The sequence below is a fragment of the Enoplosus armatus genome, chromosome 8 (assembly GCF_043641665.1).
Source record: "Enoplosus armatus isolate fEnoArm2 chromosome 8, fEnoArm2.hap1, whole genome shotgun sequence".
Taxonomy (NCBI): domain Eukaryota; kingdom Metazoa; phylum Chordata; class Actinopteri; order Centrarchiformes; family Enoplosidae; genus Enoplosus; species Enoplosus armatus.
The window spans coordinates 23833750-23855090 of NC_092187.1; the positions used below are offsets into that span (position 1 = coordinate 23833750).

The 21341-nt window shown below is 42.6% G+C and overlaps 1 protein-coding gene across 1 annotated transcript in view; it reads right to left on the reverse strand.

Moving 5' to 3' along the window:
* oprl1 (opiate receptor-like 1) overlaps positions 1 to 21057 on the reverse strand; it is a 72441-nt gene extending 51384 nt beyond the window's left edge. Inside the window, exon 1 of the mRNA XM_070910032.1 lies at positions 20849 to 21057. Within this exon, the coding sequence (XP_070766133.1) occupies positions 20849 to 21057 (209 nt within the window). The remainder of the gene's footprint in view (positions 1 to 20848) is intronic.
* Between the last annotated feature and the right edge of the window lie 284 nt (positions 21058 to 21341).

A 21341-nucleotide genomic window follows, 5' to 3' on the forward strand; every position in this document is an offset into this window, starting at 1 on the left:
CAGCTGAATCAAATGACTGACTTATGTTGTCCGAATCAGAATCAGAAACTGTTTATTGCCAAGTAACAGACATTACAAGGAGTTTGCCGTGGTCTGATGGTGCTTTTACATATAATCTGACAGACAACAAACATGTAAAAATATAAAGGTACATTTTTGAAATTGAAAAAGTTGAGTATTTACAGGTAGAAGAGTGAGATAAGATAAATAATATACGAACATACAACAATAGGGGGGTCAATGTAAATCTTCGGCCATGTTAGTCAGGTTGACTGCAGAGGGGAAGAAACTGTTTTTGTGGCGGGAGGTTTTGGTCCTGATGGACCGCAGCCTCCTGCCAGAGGGGAGGGGGTCGAACAGATGGTGTCCAGGGTGGGAGGGGTCGGCAGCGATCTTCCCTGCTCTCCTCAGGGTCCTGGAGGAGTACAGGTCCTGAAGAGATGGGAGGTTGCAGCCGATCACCCTCTCTGCAGAGCGGATGATACGCTGCAGTCTGCGTCTGTCCTTGGTGGAGGCAGCAGCGTACCAGACGGTGATGGAGGAGGTGAGGATGGACTCTATGATGGCGGTGTAGAAGTGAACCAGCATAGTTTGTGGCAGGTTAAACTTCCTCAGCTGCCTCAGGAAGTACATCCTCTGCTGGGCTTTCTTGATGAGGGAGCTGATGTTCAGCTCCCACCGGAGGTCCTGGCTGATGATGGAGCCCAGGAAACAGAAGGACTCCACAGTGTCCACTGGAGAGTCACACAGGGTGATGGGGGCGGGTGGGGCTGCGCTCTTCCTAAAGTCAACAACCATCTCCACTGTCTTTGAAGCGTTAATCTCCAGGTTGTTGCTGTTGCACCAGGTCACCAGGTGGTCAATCTCCCACCTGTAGGCAGACTCATCCTCACCAGAGATGAGTCCGATGAGGGTGGTGTCGTCCGCGAACTTCAGGAGCTTGACGGACTGGTGACTGGAGGTGCAGCTGTTGGTGTACAGGGAGAAGAGTAGAGGAGAAAGAACACCGCGAGTCTGAGACGTGTTTCCCCAGCTTCACGTGCTGCTTCCTGTCAGACAGGAAATCTGTGATCCACCTGCAGGTGGGGTCAGGCACGTTCAGCTGGGAGAGCTTGTCCTGAAGAAGAGCCGGGGCGATCGTGTTGAAGGCAGAGCTGAAGTCCACGAACAGGATCCTGACGTAGGATCCTGCGGAGTCCAGGTGCTGGAGGATGAAGTGTAGGGCCAAGTTGACGGCGGCGTCTACAGGCCTCTTGGGGTCCAGCAGAGGGTTAGTGATGGATTTGAGGTGGGACAGGACCAGGCGTTCAAATGATTTCATGACCACAGAGGTCAGGGCGACAGGTCTGTTGTCATTTAATCCTGTGGACCCTGGTTTTTTGGGGACGGGGATGATGGTGGAGGCCTTGAAGCAGGCTGGCACGTGGCATGTCTCCAGTGAGGTGTTGAAGATGTCCGTGAACACCGGAGACAGCTGATCGGTGCAGCGCTTCAGGCAGGATGGAAAGATGGAGTCTGGTCCAGCAGCTTTCCGGGGGTTTTGTCTCTCGAAGAGCCTGTTCACATCTCTTTCAAGGACAGACAGAGGTGTCGATGTTGGAGGAGGGGGGGGGCACTGTGAGGGGGCAGCTGTGGTGGTAAGAGGTGTGAGAGTTCAGCCCCAGGTGTGATGAGGGGGTTGGGGCTGTTGGACTGGAGCTGATGGGGGATGGTGTCAGGACTGTCCCATTGTCTCTCAAAGCGACAGTAGAAGTCGTTGAGGCTGTTGGCGAGGCGTCGGTCGTTAGCAGAGTTGGGGGCTCTTGGCTTGTAGTTGGTAATCTGCCTGAGCCCCCTCCACACAGAAACAGAGTCTGTGCGTCCTGCACGTTGGCCTCCAGTGGAAATTAAACACCGACCACAATGAATGAAGCGAACTCACGGGGGGAGTAATATGGTTTGCAGTTAATGAAAAAGGTTTCCAGGGAAGGAGAGCAATGCCATCGGATCACTGTCACGTCGTTACACCAGCTGCTGTTGATGAATACCTCCACCCTTTGTTTTGCCGGAGAGGTGCGCGTCGCGGTCCGCTCAGAGAAGCTGGAATCCGTCCAGCTGCAGCGTTGCGTCGGGAGTTCTTTCCCCCAGCCATGTCTCCGTGAAGCACAAAACAGCAGATGAGTAAAAGGCCTTGTTTCTCCTCATCAGCAGCTGGAGTTCGTCCATCTTATTTCCCAGTGAGCGCACGTTAGAGAGACCGAGGCAGCCATCCGCGGCGCCATCTTGGATCAACAGGAAAAATGTAATATTGTGATTTATTTGTCACCATTTCATCACGGAACATGTAGAGATTTGTGAAGTGAAAGGAAATAACATGATGAATTCCATGATGTGAGATGGACCTTGTGCTGATTCCAAGAATGAACCTTCAAGCTCAGCTTCAATGCTCCTTCAAATAGATTTCTTCAAGTCTTTTGAACTCTCCTGTGGGGATGAACTCCATTCTTCCAAAATATATTCCCCCATTTAGTGTTTTGAGGATGGTGGTGGAGAGCAATGTGTAACATGTCGCTCCCAAATCTCCCATAGGTGTTCAGTTGGGTTGATATCTGATATAACCCTGAAGGCCATATGAAGGCCACATAATTTTCATGACTACTATGACTCCTTTAATTCCTTTAATTTGGCACCTGATTATACAGTTTGTAATTCTTTCTTTTGGGTATTCTTTTTCTGTCATTTTAATATGGTAAAAAACGACATCTTGCAGCTTGAACAGGGCTGGATTCAGCACACACTGAGACTGAAAAAACAAGATGTGACATTTGTTTTGGAACAGAGTAAAAATCTGCGCGGGAGAAGATCCTGGTATAAAATTCGACCTCTTACACCGGCTGACTGAGTGGAAACACTTAAGTAAAATCTCCAGTCGAAATCCACTTCAACACAGATTTTGATAATGGACCCAATTCCATTATATTACAATGTTAAACCAGCCAGAGATAGAGGGAAACATATGGTGAGGGATGAGAGGCACAGAGAGGTTTGGGAATAGAATCAAAGAATGACGGAAAGAAAAAGTGAAAGAGATTCAGCCAATTATGGCAGATTACTCCTCCGTTTAAGACATGTAGGAGAGAACAAGAAGAGGGATAAAAGGGACATTAGCAAACATTAATGAAAGACATTATCATAAGAATGAATGAAAGTAAACAGGTCCAGTTTAAACTAATGTCTCCTCTTTGAATTCAATCAAATTAGTTGTTGTCAGACCATTTGTCCATAAAACTTAAATATTAAGCACAAGAGGAAAAGGAGGTGGGGAGAAAAAAGGGAATATAAGATATAGAATAGAATATCGACCATTACTGTTCTGGCTCCTCATTAGTATCGGAGTTATAGTTGAATTATCATTAACTGCACCCACACTGAGCAGATGTCTTACTTAATGAAGGCTTTTTATCACATTTCGAAAAGAGGAACATGTCATTAAAATGACCTTTAAAACTCAGCAGGTCCCACAGACACAATCACACATCACCAGGAAAAGAAATGAAACCCACACATTCAATTTCACATTCTTCTCTGCAATCCCCAAACCCCCCAAAAATCCATAAATGTCAATTCAACATGTCAAAGTTTCAGTGAACAAAACTAGAAAGAGTTTACAGCCATGCTAACGGCTCTATGAGGCTAAACGGTAACAGCATTCAAACATGCTCACAGTGACAAAGTGCAGCATGCTGATGTTCAGCAGGTAGAATATTAACCATTAATCCTGTTTTTGCCTTAGAATGCAAACATTTCCTAATTAGCACTTAACACAAAGTACATATTGGACAAATTGAAATGTTGACCTGATGATGGCAGTAGATGAAAAGTTAGGGGGTCACTGAAGTCATTAGAATGCATCTTCTAGGGACCTTGAATATCTATCAAATTACATGACAATCCATTTGAAAGTGGTCGAGACATTTCACTCTGACTCGAAAGTGGTGGCCCTAGTGGACAATTCAGGGAGTGACCGAAGTCCTTAGGGTACATTGGGCTTCATGCAGACCCGCTCGAAGGAACAGATTTGTTCATAAGTGGCACCTACGAGTGATTTAAGAGAATTTGTAGGTACAAAGTTCTCCAGTGGTCCAGATCTGTCTCACAAGTCAAGTATAGACTTGAATGAATCATGAAGAATCATAAACTCATGACTCATGATGATGAGTTTAACTATGATACTGGAATTCAACCAAAATAATATTCTGTTCAATGTATCATCGTCATCATCATCATGGCTTTTTTTCAATTTAGGTCTTTTAGATGATATGATTCAGGGTTTTTTATCCAGGTCCCTCTCCAGCATCATCCTCTGTTGGACCGACAGTGTAACATCCCCTACTGTAGGCTATAATATTATCCCTTCTAATATCTCCATGTCATATCCCCGCTAATAACATATCGTTGACAGTTTCTAATTGTTTCAGGTCTGCTGATACTACTATTGACACTGCTAAAGTCTGTCTGTCTGCTGATTTCTGACAGCAGCACTTGAAGCTCCGCAGTATGAAATTCTTCTTGTAGGGCTGCCAATTATGCTAATAATCAAATCTCACCAAAGCGCACCTCCCCATGAACTGGATTTAAGTGAGTATGGTTAATTTTTTCCCAGATGAAAGAATAAAAACACAAAAATCTTGCATGAGGCCCATTGTCTGAAAACTATGAATTATCTGCACAGACTTTTGGGGCTATCCATTCAGAAGATGGCAAGCTATTCCACTGAATACTTGAAAACTCTGACCTGCTGGTGGCACTACAGGAGAGGTCAAGGGATTAGCAAAGTCATTAGGTTTCATCCTCTGGGGACCTTGAATGTCTGTACCATTGTCCCATGGTAATCCATCTAATAGTTATTGAGAGATTACAGGCAAGACCAACCGAAAAACCAACCACTACTATCACTGTAGCCACCAAACCCCCTCAAAGTTTATCCAATGATAAAAAAAGATTACCCAGACAGTCATCATTCCACTTAGTGTTTTACTTAGTTCAGGACAGCTTCCGCTAGATGTGTTAACTGTTACGCATTAAAAAAATAATAAGACAAAATAAAGAGAGCATGAAATGATTATAGCATCTGTCCAGAATATTAAAACAATGCGTCAGAATGCCTCAAGAATTCTTTAGATCAGATTTCTTGAACACTATCAAGCTCCTCTCAGATCCCCAGAGTCAAGCTGGAAGGCTGAGTTACAATTAAATAGAGGTTTAAGGTGTTTGCTTCATCGATGATGCCACGTGGCAGGTCTGTCCTCTGTCACTGGTTTGCAGTGGAGCCAATTTTTGGTGGCGTATCACTTTAAACAGTGTTATTGGCAGGTACTTCGTTCTCTCAGTTTTCTCAAAGCGTCGTGGAATCTGCTGGTGGCACATGGCAGACGTTGACAGATCTGCCTTTCATTGCTCATTAGGTGTTTTTTTGCAATTGGGGTCAAAGTCAATCTCATTTTGGAATCTTTAATAAATGGCAGTTCAGGATAAACGGGGCAACCATTAACTGCCTGGTGCCTTCAGGAGAGCGCAGATACAGTGGGACAAAAATAAGCCACAGGACCCAGAACATGACTCTATACTTTGATTTAGAACTAACTGGCTTGGAAAAAATGCACGAGCGTCTCTGGTAATGCAAACATGTCTGCATCAGAAACAGCAACTGAAACATGAACGACAGATGAGGATGTGCACTGAGAAAAGCTGACTTGAAGGTTAGTTATGTGTCCTGTGGCTCAGTAACATCACATGACCAGCTTCCAGAAAGGTCCTAAGGAAACACCTCCTGACTCTCCCTTGAGGGTGGCAGATTTCAGACTCAAGTTGGCTTCACACCACTCGGAAGAAAAAAAGTGAGAGCATGGAAGAGACAGACCGTCTATCAGTCTCTTACCTGCAGACACTACTGAGGGCTGAACAAAGCATTTCAACCTCCACTGCACACGTAATCCAAGTAATCAAAGGTAACGTAGTAAAGCGCAGCACTCTTTGTAATGACGATGCAAATACAACATTATCTATCACACTGTAACCCTGTCAAGTATCAGGTCTCTAACAAGGAAACTTGAAGCATCATTTTAGTTTTTGAGACCAAACCTATCCCCTTGGATGCAAGTACATATAAGTATTGATCACTATTGTGACTGAGTGGGAGTGCTGAGCTGTAAATCAATATAATGTTGATCAAATCAAGCTTCAAATATTACCAAACTGTGTTTAGAGCGCTGCCTGAAATTAAAACCTTTAAATTAGCCTACAATGAATACACTTTCAACTTAATTGTCCACAAAGAGAAATTTGACCAGCAGCCAACTGAGACATGAAATGAATTTAAAACAATTTCAATAAAGTTACCACATAATCATGAAATGCAGAAACAAAGGACCAACCATGCCAGAGAATCTGGGGAATTATAAAATCCATGAGAACAAAAACAGTTTCAATGTCTGCATACGTGTGCACAATTAATGTATAAGTAAACTAACTCTCCGGGGTACTTAGTTATGCTGCAGCAGTATCCAAAGCACAAGACACAACAGACAGAGTCCTTGACCCTCTCAAAGCCATGTAGCCAATCCGTTAAGAGCGAACTATAACCAGCTAGTGTGCAACCCTCACCCTGCCAAAAGAGCTTTGACATATGGCAGCCCCAGCTAGTGGAACGCTGTTTATCCCAACACAACCTTACAATTATGAAAGCTGTCTGGAACATCCAGAGCTCTGAAAAGATGTATTTCAGAGTTAGAGAAGTACTAAGTAAGTGCATTGTACAACTGTAAGGTGTTTTTCAGAGCTGAGCCTGTGAGCTTGAGGGCTTTATGAAACAGTGCTGGGAAGGACACATGATTGAAAACAGACATAGCATCTTTTATCAATAGACACTTCATATATACTGTACACGTGGGTGGGCGGCTGTGGCTCAGGAGGTAGAGCAGGTCGTCCGCTGATCACTGGGTTGTAGTGTTGTACTGTCCTTGGGCAAAACACTGAACCTCAAATAGCTCCTGATGGTCAGGAATGAGAGGCAAATATTGAAAAGCCCTTTACAATTACTGTGACACCTTGTGGGTGGAAGCTTTTCTCATTATAAAACATGAATAATAAAATGTACTACAACTACACAGCACGATTGTTGTAATTTATAAAATACCATAATGGACTCATCAGTTCTCTAGTTATTTCTAAAAAGTTGCATAACAACATTCATTTCATGAACTATGGTGATAAGAAACAAATGACACTCACCTTTTTCATTAAAGAGGTGTTCCTCATGAATACAATCTGCCCACTTTCCAAATTAAGTGTTTTAAAGTGCAAAATCCACTTGTGACTGTAAAGCAAATTTCTGGAAGATTGTAGTGAACTCCACTACAGCTGATCTTAGTAGCTTCTGAGCTTTACTCACCAAAATATAATTCAAAATCAGATTATGGGTGAAAAATAGGTAAGGCACCTTAGGTTTAGCCTAGCTTAGCACAAAGACCGGCAACAAGGAGAAACAATATAACTGCTGAAACTAATGAAAGACACAGATTTTGACCTTTGTTTAGAAAGAAATCTGTCTTGTGAGACCCCCAACTGTGTGGAGATGACATACTTTAACATAACTCAATGGTGTTCCTTAATAAATGATACCAGTACAGCTGATCTACTTAAAACATGACCTGTGGCATATGTTTAACATTTCAAATAACCCAACACAACGTCATAAAAGTCCTGAATGTATCCATAGATTGGCCCATCTTTGAACTCAGCCTTCATTTTGATCTCAACTACACACCTGTACAATTTTGGGACTGCATCTTGCACATCACGTTAACAAAATCTGTCCACAGACAGACAGACGTATAAAAGACGCACAGACTGGCAAGGTCGCAGCTGGTGATAAAGACAAGGGGGACAATAAGAGGAAGGCAGAAAGAGGAGCTACTGGGAGGACAGAAAGAGTGTGCATGTCCTGAAAATATGCAAATGAGTGTGTCTGTGTCATAGAGTCAGAGAAGTCATGTGACAACCAGCTATATTTGGTGTCTATTATACACACACACACACACACACACACACGCAGTCACCCTCTGTTCTCAGTACGAGGGATTCATTTGTGGTGCAGAGTCAATGGCCTCATAATTCACCGTGGCCATTAGGAAGGAGGAAGGCACGGTCATTAGCCTGTGGCACACACACACACACACACACACACACACACACACACACACACACAGGCTGGCTGACAAGCACACAACAACAGGTACAGACTGAAACACAACACTTGCAGATAGAAGAAACAGTCAATTTACTCTTTTTGGTTTGGTTTTGATAAGATCATTAAATCAACTGTTACAGTAAAATGCTGAATGTTTTTAAGCCAGAAACGTACTTTAAGTATGAACACACAGAGAAGGAACAGATGGAAACACACACACACACACATCCCATCAATCCATCTGCAGAGTATTCAAGTCAAGGGGTCAAGGACTAGCAGATGACACAGCAGCCATCTCTCTCTCTCTGCTGGTTCGCGCTCTGTTAAGGATCCACATACAGATGACATGACAGAATCTCTCTTCCTTTTCTCTCTCAGGGCTTGTGTCCACATAGCGCACCTGATGATTTCCAATTTATAACAAATCTCAAAAACCACCGTAAGAGCTGGTTACAGTCAGTCACCTTTCCATACGTTTTTAGATTATTACAACCGAGCACACATTAAGCTAACACTAACTTAAATAAACAAACGGTTAAGAAGACTTATTACAGTTCAAAATTACACACAACAACCTTTGAATATCACCATATTATAACAGACACTAACCTTGTGCCTCTTCGGGGGGGGGGGGGGTGCTAATACATCAAACTTTTCACTCGAAGTGCCTTAATTTTGCCGTTACTGGCAGAACTTTCTGTACATTTTCAAAATAAAAGCCCTTTTACATCAAACAGGAAGTAAGACAATATGTGCTTACACAGGCAAGAATATGTAATAAAAGCAACTAAAATATTAACTGGGCTTTTTTTTTTTTTCTAGGGCTAAAAATAAGCACTTCACCCCAGCGCTCCCAGCACTTTTCTGCCAGAGAAAAATGCAATGTGGACACAGGCCCTAACAGACAGACATACACTAGCCAGCAGTCCTCTCCCAACCCTTTCAGCCACTCACCAGCTGTTACAAGGTGTAACAGAGAAGTAAAGCCCCACTTCTCTGCTGGCAGATGTTGTCTGTCTGCTGTTTGGTGCTGGGCAGGCAGCGAGCGGTCGGTTTATAAAAGCCTTTTCTGTTGAACGGCTGCCTGCTAGGATTGACTGGAACATGGCCTGCAGTAAACGTGCTGATCGTAAAACCAAAAGACTATTAGAGGATAGAATATCGATAAGAGGCAAAACACAAACATAAAAACAACTGGGCAATAAAGAGAGCTGGTGGTAACTGCCGATAACGCCCCAGGTGTGGTGTGTTCGGTCTGATGTGGCTGTGATGTGAATATTCTGCGTACTCTCCCTGATGTCAGGAGAGTATCGGGACAGTCAGCGACGCACAGTCCCTGTAATATTACCCTCTTGCTGACATAAAAGGACAGTATGATAAACTCATGGTTAACAGGGAAGGTGTTTGGAGAGACGTACAACATGTGAGTCGTATAAAGCCTTGTCTGGCTCCAGAGCTGCATGAAAGCCGGTAGAATCGGCTGAAAATGAAAAACCTCTGAAGGTGTGGAGAGAAAGAAGTGTGCTTATAAGACCTCTGCAGCTTTCTCCTCATTAGCGACATTAGCCGCTACTAGCGTAACACGCTGGAATATGTCAAGTTGGATTGTGGGTAATAGAGGCGCCAGGTTGAGATGAGGAAGAAGAATGCGTGGAATAAAAAAGACAATATCTCTGGTTCTGCTGCATCAAGTTTGATCCTTTTTCTTTTTAACTTTGTATCGTGAGTTTGACAATGATATACGAATGAAATGCTAAAGTAGCCACAAAAGAAGGTATGTTACTGTACGATGACGCAACTAAAATAAATGTGGATTAGGTTACAAAGTATAAATATAATACTTATCACAAAAAATATTGTAGGAATGTTTTGAAAACAACACATTTCTGTTTATGTACAGATTAAACAAACAGGATAGAGATTTAAAGATGTTGGTAGGTGTAAGATAGCTGTTTCCCCCTACTTCCACTCTTTATGCTAAGCTAAGCTAACCATGTCCTGACTCCTGGCCTTGTGTGTAACCCACAGCTATGAGATTGATATCAAACTTCTCATCTAATTCTCATTCCTCGAGAAGAAAAAATGCATTCCCCAAAATGTTGACTACTAAAAGATGTGCCTTCTTTATCTTTATCTTTTGACCTTCACCTGAAAGGGCATCACCAATCAGTTCGTGTCAGGCAAAACATCCGAAAGGGTCATTCTCCAAATTTAGTCAAAATCAAGCAGTGATGTTGCAGATAAACCTGTGTGACAGATGAAGGAGCAAACTAATGAATAAACAGATTTCATCAGGGAGGATCATAATGGCTCTCAGTGAATGCAGAGTTCACACACACACACACACACACACACACACACACACACACTGTGATTAGTGAAGGGAACTATAGAGGAGATATCATGTGACATTGGATGCTCCCTTTCTCTATCACTTCATATCTCTTTCTCTTTGCCCTTTGTTGATTAACCTCTCTCTATTTTTGCCTCCGTTCCCATCTGCTTCAATCTATTTTCACCAAGAATCTCAGAGTAACACCTCCCACGAGCTCGACTTACACCTCCACACACACCTCCACACACACACACACACACAACCTCACTTTTTTTGGTCTGAATGAGATTTTTCCCGAGGATACAGTTGTGAATGAGAACAAAACAAGTTGATTTTGACCTTTTGTAATGATGCTGAACGACACGCACACAATACATGTAATTGGTTTGAATGAAGTCCTCTGAAGAGCTGACTGATGAGAGGTCAAAATTGACTCCAAACACACACACACACACACTCGCACACTACAAGTGGCTGGCGTCACCACCAACACAGCAGGATGGACTGAGAGATTGTGACCACGTAAACCACCATGACACAGGAGGTGTGAGTCCCACAGACAACAGCAGTGGACCCCAGCAGCCATGTGTGCTGAACAAGACACTGTACCCACTTCTATCATATCATTCTAGGGATCTTTTATTTTAAATATATTAAATATGGGAGTTTATTATTGTTTGTTTTAAATATGTAAACATTTAAATCACATTTAAAATACAATTTGAGGTGCAAACGGTCTCAAAAGCTCATTTGAATTCCTCCCAAGCTTTTCTAAGGATCTTGTTTATCAGGAACATTTTGAGTGCACGGGTACACAACATCTGACAGAAAATCCCTTTCAACCAATCTGATCTCCCTTTGTTTTAGTGAAAATTGGTATATAAAGTGAAAATGATGACCCAGTGCGCTGCAGGAGAGTCTCGTACTTCATGGCATGATATTTCATGGCACAAAAATATCACAAAATATACTTTGGAGCAAAATAAATCGCAGACTGTTTATCCCTTGTCTACAGATATCAAATCTGTGGAGATTGGGGTGAAATTGCCTTTCAAAAGATTCGAGAATTCAAAATCTATGGTTCAGCGTGGACTGCTTTACATTGTCAAATGAAAACTGAGATCTGACCATGGCTGGCAAAGTCCATGGACACACTCTCTCCTCGTTATTAGCAAAGAGCTTCAGGTTCAGCAGTTTCCCAGCTTCAGCCGGTGCTGACTTTCACTTTCACCACTGAAAATGATGTTGCTAATTAACGTTGACTCTTAGTAACTTGATGACAGGACAACATTAAGCTCTCTGCTGCCAGCGTCTTCACTCAGCCAAGGATCTTTTGTGAGGGAAGAACAATCTGTAACACCTGTACATCCGCAGAGTCACATTCTCCCTGACAGACCTGTTTACATGTCACATCAATGCTAAACGCTCATCAACAACCTTCAGTATTTGGATCAAGTACCCCGTAAAACAAGAGGTGTTATTTAATTAGTGTTATTTCAATGAATATGGATTTAATTAACATTTAAATATAAGTAGCAGAACAGATTCGGAATCGGCAGAAACCCAAAGTTAACGGATCCCAAGCTGAAACTCAAATAATTATACAATAACGCATCGTATGAGCTGGGGGTGCGATCCCCTCGGGTGGTCCCAACTGAAGGCCTCATGAAATATGTAACAACTTATACAAATCATTGTAAAACATCATCAGTTACAATTATCAGTTAAAAAGCAAATCGAAATGTGTTGAAAGGTTTCTTTGGATTATGCTAAATAAAGCAGACGAACTGTCCGTCAGTTCACAGAGCAGCAGCCTGTTTACCATCAGAGACTCAGATAACTGGGACACTCAGAGAAGCTCAGAGCCCAGTCGCAACCTAATTACACTCTCTGGTACAAAAAAACTCAGTTCAAATGCCAGATTTGCTCCAAAGCAGATGGTGACACAAACTGAGCCGCCGCTTTGTAACTAAAAGTCTGGTCATTTTCATATTTTAGGGCTCTTAGGCCAAAAATTTACACCATAGAAAAGCAAAGACATACACAAGAACACACAATACTTTTTGATCCCCGGTATCAACATAAATCAATATGTATGAGAATATTTTCTGTGAGCAAACCAGGGAGAAAATGGAAGAAAGTTGTACAAAGAAGACACATCAGGTGGAGACAGAAGTGTCTTCACCGTAAATCATGTCCTTCTTTGCTCTCCCTACAGTCTACAGTATGTGTATAGGGGACAGAAAATAAACACTTTCCTTTGTAGAAAATCCCACATTTTTCCATCTGGGGATTCAAATGAAAAACAGCAACATCCAGATTTGTTTTGGCTACTGAGCCAATCAGTATGGAGCCCTTAATTGCTCAGGTGTGCTCTACACCGCTCTCCAGGGACGGGACAGATTTACTTGACATCCCTCTTCTGTGCCAATTGCCTTTCTCTCTCTGTGGATTATTTCCAATCTCTGCTTCATTTCATCACCAAATTAAAAACACTTGCTTAGTCGGATTAGTCGAGAAGCAACAGCGATATCACCTCTCAGCTTTTGTTGCTGTTTGTTTTCGTAGAGCTTGGTTTTGTTGTTATGCCGTAAAATGTGTTTCTTCAATCATGTTTTGATTCATTTACATGAACCATTGAAGACAGACTTGAACAAAATGTTAAACGTGTCCCTTTTCGACACCCAGTGTCCCCCTGATTTGTATTTTGTCTTCACTCCCACTAAATTCAAGCACAAAAACCAGCCATTCAGAGTGCTGTCATAGTTAGACACTGTAGATGTCATTTCTTATTGTAAAAGCACAAGATACATGTCAAAACACTCCTCCAGAGCTGTACTTTAAAGGCAAACTAACATTTAAACACTAGCAGATCAAACAAAATTAAACAGTGACATGTTTGAAAAGTCGACCACCGCAGGAAATTAGTGGAAATTAGTTTTAATTTAAGTAACTTTAATTTTAAGTCAGTGGCTTTACTTTGACGGACAGATGATGTGAATGAATTGAATGCATTTACACTCAATTACATTCAAATACAACTTTTCTTTTAGGCCCAATGCCAACATTTTTGCCAATTCTCACTTGCTACAATATCCGCCAATGGAAACAGGCGTGATTAATGTTCGGGAAAGATCGTGTTTATGGCAAATAAAGGGAATGGTTAAACTCCGGTCCTGTAAGAAATACAGAACCCTTTCACATTGTGCCATAGTTGCTGAATTCATCCAAAACTGGTCCAGGATGTTTAGCAGGCTCCTACAAAGCAGGGCTGTGACTAACAATAATTTCCATAATTGAGTAATCTGCTGGTTATTCTTTTAACTGATTAATCATTCAGTCTATAAAATGTCAGAAAATAGTGAAAAAATGTCCAAAGCCCCCCAATTTTCAGTTCAAAATGATATATGACAAAGAAGCACATCCTCTCATTTGCAGTGGAAACACAATTTTTTCACTCATTAATCAGTTCTCAGAGTAGATGCCGATCGTTCTTCGACTAACTGGTTCAGCTCTACCGCTGAGATTGAATGCTTCATCTTCATTCAAACCAGTGCTCCACCTGTCATTCACCTAACATAACACTACATACTCAATATGTGTGTTGTCGTTCAACATACTCTTGTGTGAGTAAACAATATATCTTTTCCATTCAATTACCGCATCACTTCCCTACAGCCTCCTTGCCAGTTAGAGACATGTAACCGTGGTAACCCGTGTATAGCCGTTTGATATGCGTATGTCTTGTGAATTTCCAATCTCACCAACCCGGCAATCTGCAATACCTGACAGCATGCAAGATGAACCTCTTTCACCGGCTGTTAGAAACCGCGAACCGCAGGCGAACTCGCTGTGCATCTCGCAGGAATCTCGGGCGCCAGATTATCCTAAAATGACTGGAAAAGGTAAGCAACTCGTCCAACGGTGACACTGATTTTTAATATGTGATCTAGCTTATGTCTAATTTAGTGGCTAACGTTAGTTAATTATTACACCAGAGCTGCCTTGGTCGCTGTCCGCCACTGTCTGTTAAGTTGTTGGATATTTACGCCCAAGGAATGATGTCTCAAACTGACGCTAAGGGCTGATGATGTCCCTACTTGTACAACGTGGATTGGACTGTTGTTATGGAAACAGAACCCTTTTTACCCTTACAAAAACCTCTCCAGGCAGCACTTTTTCTGCTCCATGTGAACACAGCTTCAGTCTGCCGTCCGCAGTCTGTCTTCTCTCTGTCTCCAGGCTGTTCTTCTAAGCTGAATTCGGCATGATGTTTCTCTCTCCCCGTGGTCCACCTTTTTTTTTTTCCGAGCCTGTAGCACTAAACAGATGCTCGTAGGAATCCCTGCTCGTGGCTCTTGTTTTTGCTATGAGCCAAAAACACGCCTGCACTGCGGTGCTCTGGTGCTGAAAGTTAAAACTCTCTTTGTCTACTGTTCTCTGACAGCACTGAGAGCTGAGAACACGCTAAGCTCGCAGCGCTGTCAAGCAAAAGTGCTAAAGCATGTCTGGGGAAACAAAAAGCAAAAAGACACCGAGAGACGAGTTTCCCGACAGACATCAACTTCAGTTAATGCTGCTTGATGGCTTTTCCTCTGTGCCTCTTAACGGTTTTGTTTACAAGGTAGAAGTGGATTGGACAGCCTCTGACTGCCACTTTTGCTTTCCATCTGTCGTTAACTCTGGCATTTAAATGATGATTTATGGCTCCTTCAAAAAACAAACTTTACTTTTTACTTTCTTCTCCTTCCCTCAAAAAGTCAACTTGACTTTGAAGAGTTTTGTGTATGTGTGATGATGTGTACTGCACTATATGTATGAATGTACTGTTTTTGTTGGTTAACCAGAGCTTGTGTGACAAGGAATCAAATCTTGAATGTGAGTTTCAATGACAAAACAACATATTTACTGTATATGGATAATTGGTTTGTTTATCTTACTGATGTTTTTCGCAAAAATCCCTCTAATTCTTTTTTTAAACGAGTGACCCGGTTCGAACCTGGATGCTTTACCCGGATTTTGTGTTCCCAAGCATCAAAAGTTGCTGCTGCCAGAGGACAACGTTCAGCTCATCTTACAGTACACAGGATCCTCTGGCGTCAGGGGAGGGCAGTTCAGAATACATATCATTTCCACTGATAGCAAGAGAAAACGCAAAATAGGTGCTGACGATGCTGTAAAGAAGAGCTAGAATCGCTTGATGCAACAGCGATGAATGTTTAATGGTAAGAGACTGGGGGACGAAATCCGACAGAATGCATTCAAAAGTTCAGCCGAAGCTAATGTGACGCTCGGTCTGCCGGTAACAAACCTACATGTGACCCCCCCCCACACCCCAAGTCCAGTATCCAAGAAATAATGACATTGGACGATTGGACGACTGCTCCTGAAGATTTCCGTCCAATGCCAATGCAGAAAGTCACATGCTCTTTATGTAAAGGGGTGGACAGTCAGGGTGTGGGGGTCGCAGTCACGGATGGGAGTGTAGTCACAGACCAATATTTGTCTGTTTTTTGTTAATTGTAACCACAATCTTTCCCTAATCCTAACCCACTTCTCACTGCACTGTTCTCTGTCTGTATCTGTTGCCACGATGTGTCTTTCCTCCTGCTCTCGTTTTCTCTTTGAATTTTTGATTTCCTTTATCTGTAACAGGGAAGAGCCCAGTTGACATAATCCTTCTGTGAGCATTTCGATCCATCTCCATCTCTGTTTGGGGCTTAATAACCAAGTGAACCACCCACTGGACAAATCCAAGAGTCCCTCTGTGTCTTTGTGGTTCTTTCTTTGTCTCATGATGCCGGCCTCCCACCGTCCCCACCTCCCTCCATCACATCTGACACGTAAGCAGCACAAGCCTGCGTTTGTCTTTTGTTCTCTCCTCCATCTGATGTAGCTACACCGCGAGGGAGACACTTTACAGTAATAAAGAATTATGGAGTGTGTTTGTTTTTGTGTTGGTTGAATGTCACATCTTACCATCTGGCTCAGAGAGTGACTACATTGTCTTAGCTGTGATTGTGAAAAGCTGCAGAGGCAGCCCAGTGTAAAGGACAGAGTGAAGTCTGTGAGATATAAACTTAGACGGAAACTTTCTGATCTTAGCAGATCGCAGATCGTAGCCTTCAGAGAGTACTCCACCCATTCAGCATCGCGCTCCTGTAACACCGTCGGACTCTGGATGGACAAAAAGATCAAAACTGACGCAGCAGAACCGGAGATGTCGTCTTTTTTTATTCCATTCTTCAAAAGCTGGTGTGTACATGACCTACAATGCAACTTATGCCAGTGGTGGCTAACGTAGCCTTGAGCTGCTAGCCCAAAGCAGTGATGAGGAACGGGCCACAGAGGTCTGGTACGATCATTTCTGTCTAATTCATACAATTTTAAAAGCCCCAACTGACGCTGCCTCCAATGACATCATTTGGGGCAATTTATCAGGCTTTATACAACAGTTTTCACATATACAGTCGGCCTAGTACTCCCAAAGACCTGTAAACAGACAGTGATGTGAGCGCCCCTTCTCACAGAGCCTGAGTTATATGATGTATCTGAGCATGTTGTTTAGACTAGACTACCCACAAAAAGATGTGTTCAAATTATTGACCCGTTGAGAAGAAGTCAGTGATTAAATAGGGGTATATTTTCGGGCACATTTGCTTGATTGGCGGATCTCTCATCCTATCATAATAAGCTGTTTAGTTGCCCCTTGCTTGACCCTGCTGGCCAAATTAAGATTTTATAGCCTTAGTAAGTGACTAAGATGGTGGCAGTGAACATTATTAAACCCAAACTACAAAATTCATAACGCTCTTTCAGACGCCTGTGTGTGATGTCAAAGATGCTACAACTATATTTCTCAATGGTCTCTGGGCAGAAGACAGTAACTGACGGAGTTTTACAGTTTATGTGAACACGGTTGTAGTAAAATGTGTGTGTGTGTGTGGGCATGTGTTTGTGTAGGTTTAATGTCACCTCTGCCCATCTGCTTCAAAAGAATGACTCAGACTTTTCTTAGCTCAGAGTATTCTTTAAAAACTGCATCCAAATGTCACATCTGGTGCTCGGAGAAAACAGACTTCATTTACATGTTTCTTATGTTCCTCCTCGCTCTGCAGTCTCTCTACAGGAACAAGTGAGCTGGTCAGGCAGCCCACTGTTACAGGGCTTGAGCTCCCGAACCGGCTGAATCCCTCCTGGACAAGATATGAGTCCATTCCAGGTAATTACCCACAATCCATCACCTTAATACAGAACCTAGCAGAGTCACATTGGCCCTCTTTCTTTAAGTAATTGGACATCTTTAAATTCAAAGCACTCGGTTGATGCTCTGACCTGCACTGAGTCTGAGATTATTCTTTAATGTTTTCAAGCTCTTTGAGGTGCCTCTGACAGCCTGTATAATTAACCTGTGGAGTGATGAATACATAATGTACATACCGTACATAACTTCTATGAAGTGGTGTAAAAACACACACACAGATTTGAGTCTTGATTTTGAGTGTGTGATCTGAATTCAATTTATGATGCGTCTGCTCTTACAAATGCATCGAACATGAGTTACAAGCTAATTCACTGTTCCACTGCTGGCCTCTGTGAGAAGGACATCAGGAGAATTGAAGGTAATGAGGAGTTTTGTAGATTATATCTCCATATTTTTGGCAGTTTGTCAACACAGGCAGCAAGTAAGGAGGAGTAATCAATCAACCAGACTCATATAAAGCAAGGAACACACCTGCTGCACATTAATTACAGCTTACTTTCAACTTGTTGGTAAATAAGCACGTTCACACGCTGCATGCAGCTCCCAGATTGCAACATCCATTAACACCGATGAAGGCCGAGGTTTGAAACACACACACACTTCATTAGACAACAAATGGCAAGACATTAAAGAGAAAGTGATGATGTTTAGCTACAGATAGAAATCATCTTTAATTGGCCATAAAACAATATCAATGTCACGCAAGTAGCCAATACGCACAATCCTTACATTTATTTAAAAAGACCATTTTTATTAAGAAACTTCTGACCAATAGGGTGGACACAGTACCTACTCCATTCTTCTTGTATTTGTATCTGTGAGTATTTCAGATTTTGCTTATACTCATATACAATTAGTGACGTGTTATCTTCTTGCTTCACATGAAACTTGTTGGAAACCTCAGTAAACCTCTGGAGGTGTGCGAGTAAAAGTACCCAACACGACCACAGAAATTCACCACTGAGTCTTTGCGGGCCATTAGAGGCTGATGCAGGCAGAGAGCTGCGCTCTGCTCTGCCTCATTTGGTGATGGTGAAGTGTTGTGGTGGGCCATCTTGTGTAATCGGCCCTTTCATCCAAACTGACGGCGGCTACTGCCTTCTGACACCCTGTATGAGGGCGAGCTGTCGTCTTTACTGAGGGCAACGGCTGAGATGACACTGTTAAGCAGGAGAGCGAGTAACTACACCTGTGTGTGTGTGTGTGTGACTCATATGTCTCTCTACAGAACTCCATGTAAATGACAACAGGTGTATTATCTACAACAATGAAGGTAACGTGGACACAACATTAGTCGTGTTTCCGTTCAATTGTCAAGCATATTTTCACCGTTGAAACTTTTGAAATGTTACTGTCCGGAGACGAAGACACACTAATGTGGACCGCTACAGCTGGTTAGTCGTGTGAGTTAAATGTTTGTTGTGTGACATCTTAAGTCAGCGCAAAAAAACTTTTTTTGAGGAAGTTTTATCGAATTATGTTGTTTCCATACAACGTTTCAAATGTAATACTTCAAAATGTGCACAACAATACTTTTATGGAAACACGGCTAATGTAAAACACACACATAAAATTTCAACCAGGCGTATTAGCCACACCTGGAGTCTCCACTGTTAGTCGATTAAAGCTGCACGAGATGCACCACCACCATCACAACAGCCAATGAGGGAATATCTGTTAGAGTTCCAGAGAGAATCTATGTCAAGCAGCATCGAAGCTGTTCGTCTGTATATAATGACACATAGTTCTGTACCTGCATGTTTTTCCCTCAGACTTACTCAGAAACTGATGGACAGTTTAGGGAGCACTTTGACAACCTTCCCATCACACCATCACGTTAATCCAGTTTGAAAACCAGAAGCAACGATAGAGCAGTCAATCATGCGATACACGGCCTGCTTGATATGACGTCCGTCTCGAGCAAACAAATATCGAGCTTTAATACAGAGTCAAGGTACAACAGAGTATCCCCACAACAACAAAGTCACACACACACACACACACACTGGTTTAACATGATGTACGAGAACAGACAGCAGCTGCCCACTGGGCCAACCATGACTGCACACATCCTCCAACTCACACAACACCCATGTGTTCACCTACGCCGGGAATACTACACACACACACACACAAAGACAGTGGCACAGTTGCCTGCAAGCCTTTTCACAAAAATACCTACACAATCAGGCATGTGTACACACACACACACACACACACACACACGTAGACAGATGCAGCCACATGCTTCGGGAGGCTTGTGTGCTTTGAAAGATCAGCATGTAGATACGGTATAAAGAGGCATAGAAAAGCAAATCTTGGTGATTTGACTTGATAAATGACTTAAATTACTATAAACATTGACACGTAATGTTCTTTTGTATTATTTTGATTTATGGACAAACAACTCAGCACCAGCATCTTCAGGCTGAACGTCTGACGGAGTGAGGCGGAGCAGCTGTTGTGACACTGAGCTGTGACTTGAATAAGCCTGAAACAGCTGAAACAATCGAATAGCCACATTATATGTTTACAGTGGATTATTTATAGATGTGATTATTTAAAGTATTTCACTGAGAGGCAGTGTGGATTGCTATAGCAACAGTGGTCATATCCTCATTCCTGACTACGAAGCCTTTGATTTAGAGGAACGGCTGAAAGTGTGTTGTCACTAAACTGGAAGTCTGTCGAGGTTCCTCAACAATTTATGTGCTGAGACCATAAAACCTCACATGAATCCTTTACAGCAAGAGTGGGCTAAAAGTGAAATCGAGACTTACTGCAAAAATATCCTCTGTCCTCTGTGAAAGTTAAGACTTATACCAAGTGAAGATATATACCAGCATAGTGAGATCATCTTAACCTGTTTCCAATGCAAATCCACTTGTTTTCTAGAAGTAGTAGTCCAGTGTTTGCTTTCTTGATTCTACTGTTGGCAGTCTGCCTTGATCTCGCTCCTTCAATTCTTCAAACATGGGTTTATTTCGGAGTTCAGTTCTGTAGAAACTCATGTTCCCCTTACCTTATGATGACATACATGACCAGGAAGTTTCCCACCAGGCCGATGACACAGACAATCATGTAGACGACCACGATGGTGACCTTCACCCCCGTCGGCAGTAAGGCGTCGGTCTCATTGAAAGAGCCGTTGAAGTTGGTCTGGAAGATGGAGTCGTTGTCGAGCTGCAGGTGACCCAGCTCGGCCAGCAGGATGTCGTCAGGGAACTCCATCTTTGACTGAGAGAGGGGAGGGAGTTTTACACCCACCTGAAAGGGAAGAAGAAGTGTGGTTAGACAAGGGACTCAACGTAACGATGCCACATGCAATATCATGATTAAGCTACTGTAAACAATGAGCCCTAACTTTGAACCAACATGCAAACGTGGGTTTAAATTAAAGAGTAAAGAGAGTTTATAGAGTTTCACTCCTCACCTTGCTGCAGTGATGAACAGGTGTACTCCATGACCCTGTGACATCACTACCGGGTGGGGTTACAGATGCAACACCCCCATCA